Source organism: Ranitomeya variabilis, chromosome 2 (assembly GCF_051348905.1).
Source record: "Ranitomeya variabilis isolate aRanVar5 chromosome 2, aRanVar5.hap1, whole genome shotgun sequence".
NCBI lineage: Eukaryota > Metazoa > Chordata > Amphibia > Anura > Dendrobatidae > Ranitomeya > Ranitomeya variabilis.
The window spans coordinates 77588161-77601013 of NC_135233.1; the positions used below are offsets into that span (position 1 = coordinate 77588161).

The 12853-nt window shown below is 42.7% G+C and overlaps 1 protein-coding gene across 1 annotated transcript in view; it reads left to right on the top strand.

Annotated features, from left to right (window-relative positions):
- Window positions 1-8589, top strand: part of ESF1 (ESF1 nucleolar pre-rRNA processing protein) — a 48742-nt gene extending 40153 nt beyond the window's left edge. Inside the window, exons 13-14 of the mRNA XM_077282565.1 lie at window positions 140-286; window positions 8173-8589. Of these exons, the coding sequence (XP_077138680.1) occupies window positions 140-286; window positions 8173-8481 (456 nt within the window). The 3' untranslated portion in view covers window positions 8482-8589. The remainder of the gene's footprint in view (window positions 1-139; window positions 287-8172) is intronic.
- Window positions 8590-12853: the final 4264 nt, after the last annotated feature.

The following is a 12853-nucleotide window of genomic DNA, read 5'->3' on the forward strand; positions in this document are numbered from 1 at the left end:
TAATAACAATTGGCAATAAATGTTGTGTTCCTGGAAAACCCCTTTAATTCTTATACGTCATAACGGTTTATAAGTTCATAATGTGTTTTTTCCAATTGAAAACTGATCTGTGCCAACTTGTTGCTGATTGACCTTTTAGGCGGAAATGGCGTTGCTCATGATGGATGATGTCGAGGACGACCGGAAGCATTTCAATTTTGATAAGATTGTAGAGCAGCACAACCTGAGTCGCAGCAAGATGAAGAAGTTGAAGAAGAAGGATAAACTTGAGGAGGACGACTTCCAGGTATGGGGATTCTTTACGTGACCAATCAAATTATGATCCTATGTATGTTTTTTTTTTATGGTGCAGAACCCAGTCCTGACAAGGTAAAAGTTCTCACCACTTAGCCACCATTTTGCTCACATTTAAATATATATTAATCTATAGGAGTCCAGGTGACATTCTGAGTTTCTACGTTTTTGCATCCTTTCCGCTCCCCAGCCCCTCTGCTTCCTGACTGATTGACTGACCGTCCACACCAGCAGCCTCTTTGTGCCTTTGGCCCCAAACTGCACTCTCCGATGTTGCACACCGAATCCCCCTTTGCCTCTGCAGCATCAGTGGAGTTCAGTTGCAGACCAGCACTTACAAGCTTTGTAGCAAAGAGCTTGTAAGCATTGTTCTCAGCTGCTACTTAGAGACAGCAGAGGTAACCGGTCACCCAGGCAGAAAATTACAAGTCACTTAGTTCTTGAGAACAGAGTGTATTTTTTAATAAGAGGTCAATTTCAAAGTTGCTTATTTTTAACTATTATGTTAAAAATAGCTTGAAAGTGGTACCCCTATCTCCGATATTTGTGATGTATCCTCAAGGCAGTCTCTGGTCCCATTTTTCATGCTGCTGTCAGTGGAGAGGTGGCCATGCTTGTGCGGCTTTATCCTTTCTGATCCCTGACAACGCCTATAACCACTCCTTTAGAAATCATAGGCTGCGGTAGCTATAAAAACAACTGTAGCTTTTAAAAAAACGATCACTGATTGCAGACAAAGTGGCATGTGCCATCTACATGAGCAAAGCCACTGAGCCCATTGACTGGACGTCAGCGCTGCGGTCATCCGGCAGGGACCAGGCCGCGGTGAGGAGCTGGCGCCGGACTCGGGGAGAGCAAGCGATACTCACTTTGCTTTTTTCTATAGCTGCCGCAGCCTATGAGTGACGGTTTTCTGAAAAAAGACAAGCCCTTAAAATCACTAAGTCAATATTTTAGACAATCTTGTGTCCGGGGTTGGCTACCCCAAAAAATGCCAAGGTGGCTAAAGAGGAGGATTCCAAATGACGGCATTACGTTAAGGATTGGCTTTTTATTGTACCCCTAATATTTTCTTTAGGCCGGGTTCACAAGAGCGTATAGTCTAAATAATCCCCGTCTGATGGTGGGTCTCCCGGCCAGAACTGACGGCCTCATATGTGTCCATGAAGCTGTAGTTTGGGGTCAGTCGTGGCTTTGGACTGTGAATCCAGTCGCGTGAACGCTTTTTTGAGGGTTTGATTTCACATTCAACAAATTCAGTTATTAACATTTTATGTTTTTTACTTTTTTTTACTCTTTGTGTCATTAATCTGCACTTTCCTGTTGGATAAAGTTGTTTCGTTAGTTTTAGTGAAATGCCTTTATTTCTGTCTTCTTTCCTCCTGGTTTGATCATTGCGCAGAACTAAAGATCAGAGTTTGTGTTCGAATTGTCCATGTTCTCCTGACGGGGGAGCGTTAGATGGCGGATATTACACACTCCGCCTGTGGTTGATGCCGGGGCCTAATACAGACATACTTCAATATCTTAAATAAAAGCCTTATGCATCCAGAAAGTGAGCCGGTTAGAGTTTGGGGAGGATCCATCATCCATCCAGACCTTTTATTATAAAACACACGGCTATTGTTGTCTAGTTTGGTTCTTTTCCTCCTGCCCGCAAAGCACCATGTGTTTTCTTTGTAGCTGTCTCAGACATAATTTTCCTAATTTTAGCAGAAATATAATAATGTTTTCCCCCCTCTTATGTTCTTTTCTATTTTTTTTTTTTCTTTTGAGATCGTATCAATGGTTTTTGCTGCTTCCAAAACTTCTTGGGGTCTCTTTGCAATAAACGTTTACATGCCTGTTTGTTTTGGCAATGGACATTTAAATCCCATTCGCATTTGGCAGCGAATACTCTATTTTATCCTACTTCAATGGCACCTAGTGTATCTTTCTTCAGATGGGACTCCAATTCTAAGAGGGGTCCTCCACCATGGATAATCCCTCCTTGTTTGATAGATCCTGTTATAAAAGGCTGATCGTAAATATTCAGCCTGAAGGAACTGGCAGTGATCAGCTGTAATCTTTGTGATCATCTGGGAATCAGTGGAATATCCTTGCAGCGCCACCACAGGGGAAATGAAGTATTACACTGAGTCCATTCATATCAGTTTTGGGATACCTATCTAAGGAAGGACACGACAGAGTGACAGACACTCATTGTGATCGCTCTGGTCAAGAGATGAGGGTCCTGAACAGTTGATCCCCTCTATTTAATTATAATTTGCTTAAGGGTATTGAAAAATAGAATTTTTTTTTTAAACTGGACAATCCCTTTAAGTGCCATTGTCAAAGTAAATTCCCTCAACAAACAGTTAAGATTTTGTTCTTTTATCTTCATGGTTTCTCATTCCGTTTGTTAGTGAGCGTCTAGTTACATTTTGAGTTTGCTAAAGGAGAAACCTGGATTCTCAGTGTTAATGCGATGGGAAGAATAATTTGCTTTTAGATTCAAAATGTTGCCCTAATTTTCATAATAGAACACTAAAGGTGTGTTAAAGGTAGACTAAATATATAATCTAAGCAGGGTTCTCCATCCCATAGCTGGAACATATCAAGTCTCCACAGGATAGGTAATAAGTGTCTGATCATTGGGGGTCCGACATCTGGGACCCTAATAATCATGGGAACGTGGGTAGTGTGTCCCTTGTGAATGGTTAGCTTGCGCTCAAGCTACTTCCGCAGTCTTGTAGACTGAGTGGAGTGGCGATGCACATGAATGGCCGCCAGTTCATTCCAAAGACCTGTTACTAAACAGAATCTTTAAACGGAAGCCGTCGTCAGAAAATGACCCATTGTTGAAATCAGGTTTTTGTGCTAAATGTATTTTTTACTATTTTTTTGCCATGTTTTTTTTTTTTTTTTTTACTGAATATTAGTCTAAATAAATTAAAAATAGATGTAGGAGTTTTTTCAGACTGTAACTTCCTGTTGTCTCAGGAGACCACACATATACATATCTACACTGTTTATACCCCAAAACTAACTTTTGTATTGATGCATCCAATGAGCGTGTGCAAGAAGGGGGAGCAGGGTCAGCTGTGAAATCTGCTATTGTGTGGTGGATCCTGTGTTATCAGCTGTGCATGGAGGTGTAACCTGTCATTGTAATCCTGACTCTGATGATGACGGACCTGCTGAAAACACTTTCATAAAGCATAGGCAATATGAATCTAAAAAATCCCCAGATTTAAACGATAGGCCATCTTCTAATGATAGAACATTCCAGTTGCTTAGAAATCCTCTTTCTCGGCAGCACTTTGTCCTGTGTAAACAGAACATGCTGCCAAGAACACTGACCACTTTTTTTGTACAGAACGATCGTATTACCGATTTTACTGTACGCATGCCAAGTTCTGTCTGCTTGTCTGTTAATCAACCGCCGATTGTAACCAATCAGTTAATGTCCACGCCTTGGCTCAGTAAGTAGACCTCATTATATACACCAATACAGTGTGTGTAGGTAGTTTTTTGGGCTGCCATACTTAGTATGTGGAAGTAAGGTGGTAACGTTCAGTGGTTCCCAGTGTACCTTCTATTGTCTCTCAACTGAGACCTCTTAAAATGAAAGGGTCTAGTGACAGCCAAAATATTTCTACAGTAAGTGTTAGAGGAAATGAGCAGACGAAGGGCCTCTGGCCAGCTGCTTTTATCGAGGACGCATCACATAAGGAAGTGTGTAATTGATTAGAACCCGTGAGATCACTAAGCTTGGTTTATACAAGCCTTATGTACTGGCGCTTTACGGTATTGATGATGGCGCTTGTGCGCTCTATAAAACTCGTTGCCAACACATATTGGTCATGGTCAATGTAATTCAGTGCTGTAATCAAATTCTTACAGAGGACCTCCTGGGGAAACCTCGTAAAGGGAAGCAAGCACAAATATAAGGCAGTTTTATGAGAATAATGGGTTAATTAATTGATTCTTCCATTGTTTTCAATGGGCTAGCGACTTGGCATAAAAGGAAAATTGTTGAGTCCACCCTAAATTCTGCTTGTGTAAGCACAAGACTCCATTGATGGTTCAGGTGATGTATTGGGTCAGATACCCCCCATGGCCGGTACATGCCAGAGGGGAGAATCAGGACTGACATGGACCTCTTACAGCAACTAGTCGTCAAATAATAGCAATGATCTTCAAACAGCACAAAACAGTTATGTTCAGGAATTTACCAATACTAGCTAATGATTGAAAGTATAAGATATCTTGAAGAAGAGATAGTATCTTAAAGGGGTTGCCACTATCAGGACAACCCCTTCTTGAACTAGATGTTTGGCCCTGGTAAAAAAAAAAAAAAAAAAAAACTACACCCCCCCCCCCCCCCTCACCCCCCCTCAACCCCTACCCTTGCTGGCAGCATTCCAGCGGTGGCCGCACTCGCAGTGCCGGAGCTCTCCTGCGGCATTGACACTTTCAGTCAGGGATCAGCTGCAGCCCCGACTTTCTCTTCCAGTTCAATCCATACGAAGGTGGAGACAGTGACCCCAGTGCTGATTGGGTGCCGGGACCGCGAGTGCTGACACCCCTGGAATGGTGCCGACACAGGAGGGGAGTTTAGTTTTTTTTTTTTTTGTTTTTTTTATCGGAGCCAAACATTCAGTTCAAGAAGACGTGGTCCTAGTAGTGGACAACCCCTTTAATAGGTCTATGTAAAGCCTTATTTTTTATTTTAAAAAAAAGTGATCCCAGCAATCTGCTTTCTTCAGCAGTCCCTTAGACATTAAATGTAGCAGAGGTCGATTAGGTCTTCATTCAAGATCGGCTGTAGAGCCTTTTTGGGGGGGGTTCCAGTTGTTGGACATTCAGAAATCATAAAGGTATCCTCTATCCCATAAATGGAGGATAATTTGATTTTTTTTTTTTTTTTTTTTTTAGAATAAGCTTTAATGATCCATAATGTGGTGTTATCAGGGGAATTACACAATTCATGCAGTTTGACATAATAGTGTATCACCATTATTCCGTATCACTTGTGGGTGCCAGCTGACCCCAATTCTATAGGCCTGGATCACAGATAACAACAATCCCTCATTCAATCCCTTATATTTCATCAGTGGCATACCACCAACGGTGGCAGAGCACATGCTCCCCCCATCCACCCAGCATCGTACGTTCAACAGTATTGGCATTCTGTACTGTACTGTAATGCTGTAAGATGCACTACATGGGACCATTAATAATGTATATGTATAGAAGAATATAATACCATAATAATGTATGGAGGACTACATGAGGCCCATAATACTGTATAGAGGACTATATTGGGCCTGGGGTCTAAGGGGTAAGGTTTCTCCTTGTGGAGAGTGACATACCAGCTCTGGCATGTCAAGGTAAGGAGGCTTATTAGCCATGCAATGCTCCTTTTGGGAGATTTAATATTCAAATGAAGAGGCAATTTCCATATATTTTGGGTCCCTAATACTGGATGGAGAACCATGTGGGGCCCATCATACTGTATGGTGAATTATGTGGAGCCACAAAATACTGTCTGGAGGAATATGTGGGGTTCATTGTACTGTATGGAGGGCTATGTTGGGCCCATTATACTATTTGGCGGGCTATGTGGGGACCATTATACTATATGGAAGATTATTTGGGGCCCATTCTACTGTTAGCAGAACTATATGTGGCCTTTATACTGTTTGAAATTCTATGTGGGGTGCCATTATATTGTTCGGAGGGCTACGTGGGGCCATTATATTGTTTTGAGGGCTACGTGGGGTCATTATATTGTTTTGATGGCTATGTGGGGTCATTATATTGTTTGGAGGGCTATGTGTGGGCCATTATACTGTATGCAAGCTATTATACAATGTGAAGATTTTTGTGGGGTCTATCATACTGTGTAGAGCATTGTGTAGGGGCCAGTATGATGTTTGGAAGGCTGGGTGGGGGCCATTTTATTGTTTGGAGGGGGGTAGTACGGGCCATTATATAGTGTGGATGGTTGTTAGGGCCCATTATACTATACTGTATGCAGGTCGATCACAGTTGGAGCGTCATACCACGTTGGAGTCACTATACTTTGCTGGGGGATGGAGTTACCGAAGGGTCATTATTAGTGTTGAGCATTCCGATACTGCAAGTATCGGGTATCGGCCGATACTTGCTGTATCGGAATTCCGATACCGAGATCCGATATTTTTGTGGTATCGGGTATCGGTATCGAAACAACATTAATGTAAAAATGTGTAAAAGAGAGAATTAAAATAAAAAATATCGCTATACTCACCTCTCCGACGCAGCCTGCACCTTACCGAGGGAAGCGGCAGCGTTCTTTGTTTAAAATTCGCGCTTTTCTTTCCTTTACGTGAGTCCCGGCTTGTGATTGGTTGCGTGCCGCCCATGTGACCGGGACGCAACCAATCACAGCAAGCCGTGACGTAATTTCAGGTCCTTCAGGATTTTAAAATTACGTTCCGGCGTTGTGATTGGTTGCGTCGCAGTCACATGGGCGACGCAACCAATCACAGCAAGCCGTGACGTAATTTCAGGTCCTTAAGGATTTTAAAATTACGTCCCGGCTTTGTGATTGGTTGCGTCGCAGTCACATGGGAGACGCAACCAATCACAAGCCGTGACGTCACGGGAGGCTGGACACGCGCGCATTTTAAAATGGGCGCGTGTCCAGCCTCCCGTGACGTCCCGGCTTGTGATTGGTTGCGCCGCGATCAACCAATCACAAGCCGGGAGGCTGGACACGCGCGCATTTTAAAATTTTAAAATGCGCGCGTGTCCAGCCTCCCGGCTTGTGATTGGTTGACCGCGGCGCAACCAATCACAAGCCGGGACGTCACGGGAGGCTGGACACGCGCCCATTTTAAAAAGCGCGCGTGTCCAGCCTCCCGTGACGTCACGGCTTGTGATTGGTTAATGGCGGCCATGTTGCCGGGACGCGGACCAATCACAGCAAGCCGTGACGTAATTTCGTCACGGCTTGCTGTGATTGGTCCGCGTCCCGGCAACATGGCCGCCCTGACCAATCACAAGCCGGGACTTCACGTAACCAAGTAAAAGCGCGAATTTTAAACAAACAACGCTGCAGGTTCCCTCGCTGAGGTCCAGGCTGCGTCGGAGGGTGAGTATAGCGATATTTTTTATTTTAATTCTTTCTTTTACACATTTATATGGTTCCCAGGGCCTGAAGGAGAGTTTCCTCTCCTTCAGACCCTGGGAACCATCAGGAATACCGTCCGATACTTGAGTCCCATTGACTTGTATTGGTATCGGGTATCGGTATCGGATTGGATCCGATACTTTGCCGGTATCGGCCGATACTTTCCAATACCGATACTTTCAAGTATCGGACGGTATCGCTCAACACTAGTCATTATACCTTGTGTGTGGAGGGTATTGTGGAAGAATTCACTGTTGTGGGATAATTCTTTGTTTTAGCGGACACTATAGTGTCATCATGCTTTATGGAAGCAATGAAAGGGCAATATAGTGGCTCCATAGAAGGAAAAATACTTTGTAAGGGTTGCATAGTTGTGAGATATGTTCTTCTGTGACCCCCTTTTTATGGGGGTGTGACCCCCTTATTATGGTAGACCCAATTAGAACTTCTGCTGTGTTCCCAAACAGAGTAAAAAAAAAAAAAAGCAGATGAAAACCTAAATTACTCTAACAGAGAATGTAAACTCGTTAAGAAAAAACAGCCCTTACTCAGCTTTCAGTACAGCTTTTTAAACTTATTTTTTAATAAATAATCTGTTTTGGACTATGACTCCGTAGAAGGCATTTTCTTGCTTGCAGGAATAACTGGGGCAATTATGTGCGAGAGATTGTCCTAAAAATTATTTATGCATATATCTATACTTTTTATACCTACAGATAAATGTTGAAGATTCAAGATTCCATGCGATGTACACATCACATTTATACAGTGTGGATCCCTCAGATCCCAACTTCAAGAAAACCAAAGCTATGGACAAAGTTTTGGAAGAAAAGGCACGAAGGAGAGAACAGGAGCAGAACAATTACACAGAGACAGTAAAAAGACAGCAGGAAAAACTGAAAGCTGGCGATGGAATGGGAACATCCGCTAAAAAAACTGTAGATCCGGCTCTGTCGGCGCTGCTGAAATCCATAAAGAACAAAACCCAGCAATTTCAAGCTTCTAAAAAACAAAAAACAAAATAATTACTGTTTTGACTGTGAGAGATGGATGTGTCATTCAACATCTCTGAGACTGAGGAAACCAGAAAACCTTGTATATAACTCCTTAGAAGTAAATGATTTTACACGTCAGTGTGGATTTTGTGTGAATTAAATGAGGATATATGGGACATTGGTTGAAGAGAATTTTGTGGACTACAATATTAGTGGCTTTAACGTGAGCGCTACCAAACAAATGACCATTAGTCCAGCTATCTCTCTTTGCTCCCCCATGCATAATAGATAGTGATGAGCGAGAGTGCCCGCATAAGGTGTTATCCAAAGATGCTCGTGTGCCAAAAGGGTATCTTCGGCGTGCTCGAATACTATGTTCGAGTCCCCGCGGCTGCATGTCTCGTGGCTATTGTAGGGATTTCCTGTTTGTTAGGCTATCCCTGCGTGTGTTGTCCCTGCCGAAGATCCACAAGTCATGCAACCGCAGGGACTCGAACATAGTGTTCGAGCACGCTGAAGATACTCTTGGCACACGAGCATTCTCGGATAACCCCTTATCTGAGCACTCTCGCGCATCACTAATAACCACCTTACTCAGCTGAGCATTCGTGTGCTGTCTATGAGAGCGCCGTTACCAGAATCTGGAACATTTCCACTGCCCTTATGTCCCCCGACAAGTTCTAATGTGTATAGGAGCCTTTTAGGATAGGCCATCAATAACACATTGGTGCGAATCCAACTCATGGCACCTCTGCTCATCAGATGATTAGAAGAGCCTCATTGTTTTGTACTTTGTGTAGTCCAAGAAATATACTTTTTTGGGCCTAGGCCTTCCATAACGGTCCATGTGGGGAAAAAGATGAATAATGAATTTCCCAAGTGTCTATGTAGACATCGGTTTCCATGTTCTTGACTGCACTTCTAAAATAATGTGGTTTTCCAGCTAGAAAAAATTGCATTAATGTGATTGAGTAAAAATTAATTAAAGGTAATATACTGAATTGCTGATCTCTCCTGTGTTGAAACAAAATCCAAAGAGGAGCAATTAGACGCATTGAAACATATTTTCAAGATCACAAATGGCTTTAACCCCTTCACGACCAGAGGTATTTCCGCTTTTGCGTTTTCATTTTTGCTCCCTTTCTTCCCAGAGCCATAACTTTTTTATTTTTCGGTTAATCTGGCCATATGAGGGCTTGTTTTTTGTGGGACGAGTTGTACTTTTGAATGACATCATTGGGTTTCAACATATCATGTACCGTACTGAAAAGCATGAAAAAAATTCCAAGTGCGGCGAAATTGCAAAAAAAAAAAGTGCAATTCCACAGTTGTTTTGGTTTTTTTTTAACCATTTTCACTAAATGCAAAAATTGACCTGCCATCATGATTCTCCAGGTCATTACGCGTTCATAGACACCAAATATTTCTAGGTTCTTTTTTATTTAAGCGGTGACATTTTTTTTTTCAAAATTTGGTTAAAATAAAAAGGCACCATTTTCCAAAAACTGTAGCGTCTCCATTTTTCGGCATCTGGGGCGGCGTGAGGGCTTATGAGAGCTGACGTTTTTATTGATACCATTTTGGTGTGGATACAATTTTTTGATCGCCCTTTATTGCATTTTATTGCAATCTAGCAGCAACAAAAAAAACGTAATTCTGATGTGTTACATTATTTTCTTGTTACGCCGGTTTACGATCGGGTTAATTTTTTTATATTTGTAGATCGGGCGATTCTGAACGTGGCAATACTAAATATGTGTATATTTGATTTTTTGTATTTTATCTTGAATGGGGCGAAAGGGGGGTGATTTGAACTTTTTATATTTTTAAATAAATTTTTAATAGTTTTAAAAACTTTTGTTTTATTTTTTGCATACTTCAATAGTCTCCATGGGAGATTAGAAGCTGCAGTAATTTGATCGCCTCTGCTACACACTGGCGATGATCAGATCGCTTGTGTGTAGCAGAAATGCTCACTTGCTATGAGTGCCGACCGCTGGGCAATGATGACCATAGAGGTCTGCTTCAGACCTCTGGTTGTCATGCCGACCCATCGGTGACTCGCGATGGTGACAGGGTCACCAATTGGCTGGATTAGCAATGCGTTTACGGTAAGTGTGAGTTAAATGTCGCTGTCAGAATTTGACAGTGGCATTTAACCAGTTAACAGCTGCTGGTGGATCGCGATTCCACCCGCAGCTGTTGTGGGCACGTCAGCTGTATAGATCAGTTGTCATGTGCACAAAAAGGTGCTGGCTTAGCGCCGGAGCCCGCACCAAACGGGGAGTCCGACATCGGCGTCTTATTACATCCGATGTCAGAAAGGGGTTTAATTCAAAGCCAGCTCTAGTAAAAGTTAGTTTCTCCTTAAAGGATGGAGGTAGGCACTTAGTGTGCTGGAGTAAAACTTCAGGGTTTCACATCACTGAAGCCAATAGCCTCAGGGAAACATATCTCACCTCCAGTACTTTGCCAGTGACTTTGTCACACTACACACAACTGTAGCTGTAGCAGCCATAGGATCTATTACAGGGCCGGCTTAGCATTTATAGAGTGGTACCTACAGTGCCTACAAGTAGTATTCAACCCCCTGCAGATTTAGCAGGTTTACACATTTGGAATTAACTTGGCTTTGTGACATTTGGACTGTAGATCAGCCTGGAAGTGTGAAATGCACTGCAGCAAAAAAGAATGTTATTTCTTTGTTTATTTTTTTTTTAAATTGTGAAAAGTCTTTTCAGAGGGTCATTTATTATTCAACCCCTCAACCCACCAGAATTCTGTTTGGTTCCCCTAAAGTATTAATAAGTAGTTCAGGCACAAAGAACAATGAGCTTCACATGTTTGGATTAATTATCTCTTTTTCCAGCCTTTTCTGACTATTTAAGACCCTCCCCAAACTTGTGAACAGCACTCATACATGGTCAACATGGGAAAGACAAAGGAGCATTCCAAGGCCATCAGAGACAAGATCGTGGAGGGTCACAAGGCTGGCAAGGGGTACAAAACCCTTTCCAAGGAGTTGGGCCTACCTGTCTCCACTGTTGGGAGCATCATCCGGAAGTGGAAGGCTTATGGAACTACTGTTAGCCTTCCATGGCCTGGACAGCCTTTGAAAGTTTCCTCCCGTGCCGAGGCCAGGCTTGTCCGAAGAGTCAAGGCTAACCCAAGGACAACAAGGAAGGAGCTCCGGGAAGATCTCATGGCAGTGGGGACATTGGTTTCAGTCAATACCATAAGTAACGTACTCCACCGCAATGGTCTCCGTTCCAGACGAGCCCGTAAGGTACCTTTACTTTCAAAGCGTCATGTCAAGGCTCGTCTACAGTTTGCTCATGATCACTTGGAGGACTCTGAGACTGACTGGTTCAAGGTTCTCTGGTCTGATGAGACCAAGATCGAGATCTTTGGTGCCAACCACACACGTGACGTTTGGAGACTGGATGGCACTGCATACGACCCCAAGAATACCATCCCTACAGTCAAGCATGGTGGTGGCAGCATCATGCTGTGGGGCTGTTTCTCAGCCAAGGGGCCTGGCCATCTGGTCCGCATCCATGAGAAGATGGATAGCACGGCCTACCTGGAGATTTTGGCCAAGAACCTCCGCTCCTCCATCAAGGATCTTAAGATGGGTTGTCATTTCATCTTCCAACAAGACAACGACCCAAAGCACACAGCCAAGAAAACCAAGGCCTGGTTCAAGAGGCAAAAAATCAAGGTGTTGCAGTGGCCTAGTCAGTCTCCTGACCTTAACCCAATTGAAAACTTGTGGAAGGAGCTCAAGATTAAAGTCCACATGAGACACCCAAAGAACCTAGATAACTTGGAGAAGATCTGGATGGAGGAGTGGGCCAAGATAACTCCAGAGACCTGTGCCGGCCTGATCAGGTCTTATAAAAGACGATTATTAGCTGTAATTGCAAACAAAGGTTATTCCACAAAATATTAAACCTAGGGGTTGAATAATAATTGACCAACACTTTTATGTTTAAAATTTATAAAAATTTAACTGAGCAACAAAACTTTTTGGTTTGTAAGATTTATGCATCTGTTAATAAATCCTGCTCTTGTTTGAAGTTTGAAGGCTCTAACTTATTTGCATCTTATTAAACCTGCTAAATCTGCAGGGGGTTGAATACTACTTGTAGGCATTGTAGGTTACAACACATCTTTTCGAACTTGGAAATGTTTGAAATGCTCTATCATTTCTAGATATCTATGGATAAATTGGCTTTGTCCCTACCCATCCTGGCACTGTCAGTACTGATTGGAAAAATCCACCTCTAACTGGTAACATCCAATTGTCAATGTATTCATAAATTTCTAGTAGAAATAACAGGAAAAGCACAATGCAGAATTAAAAGAAAACAGTCTCTGGAATTGCTGTATTGTGGTGAAT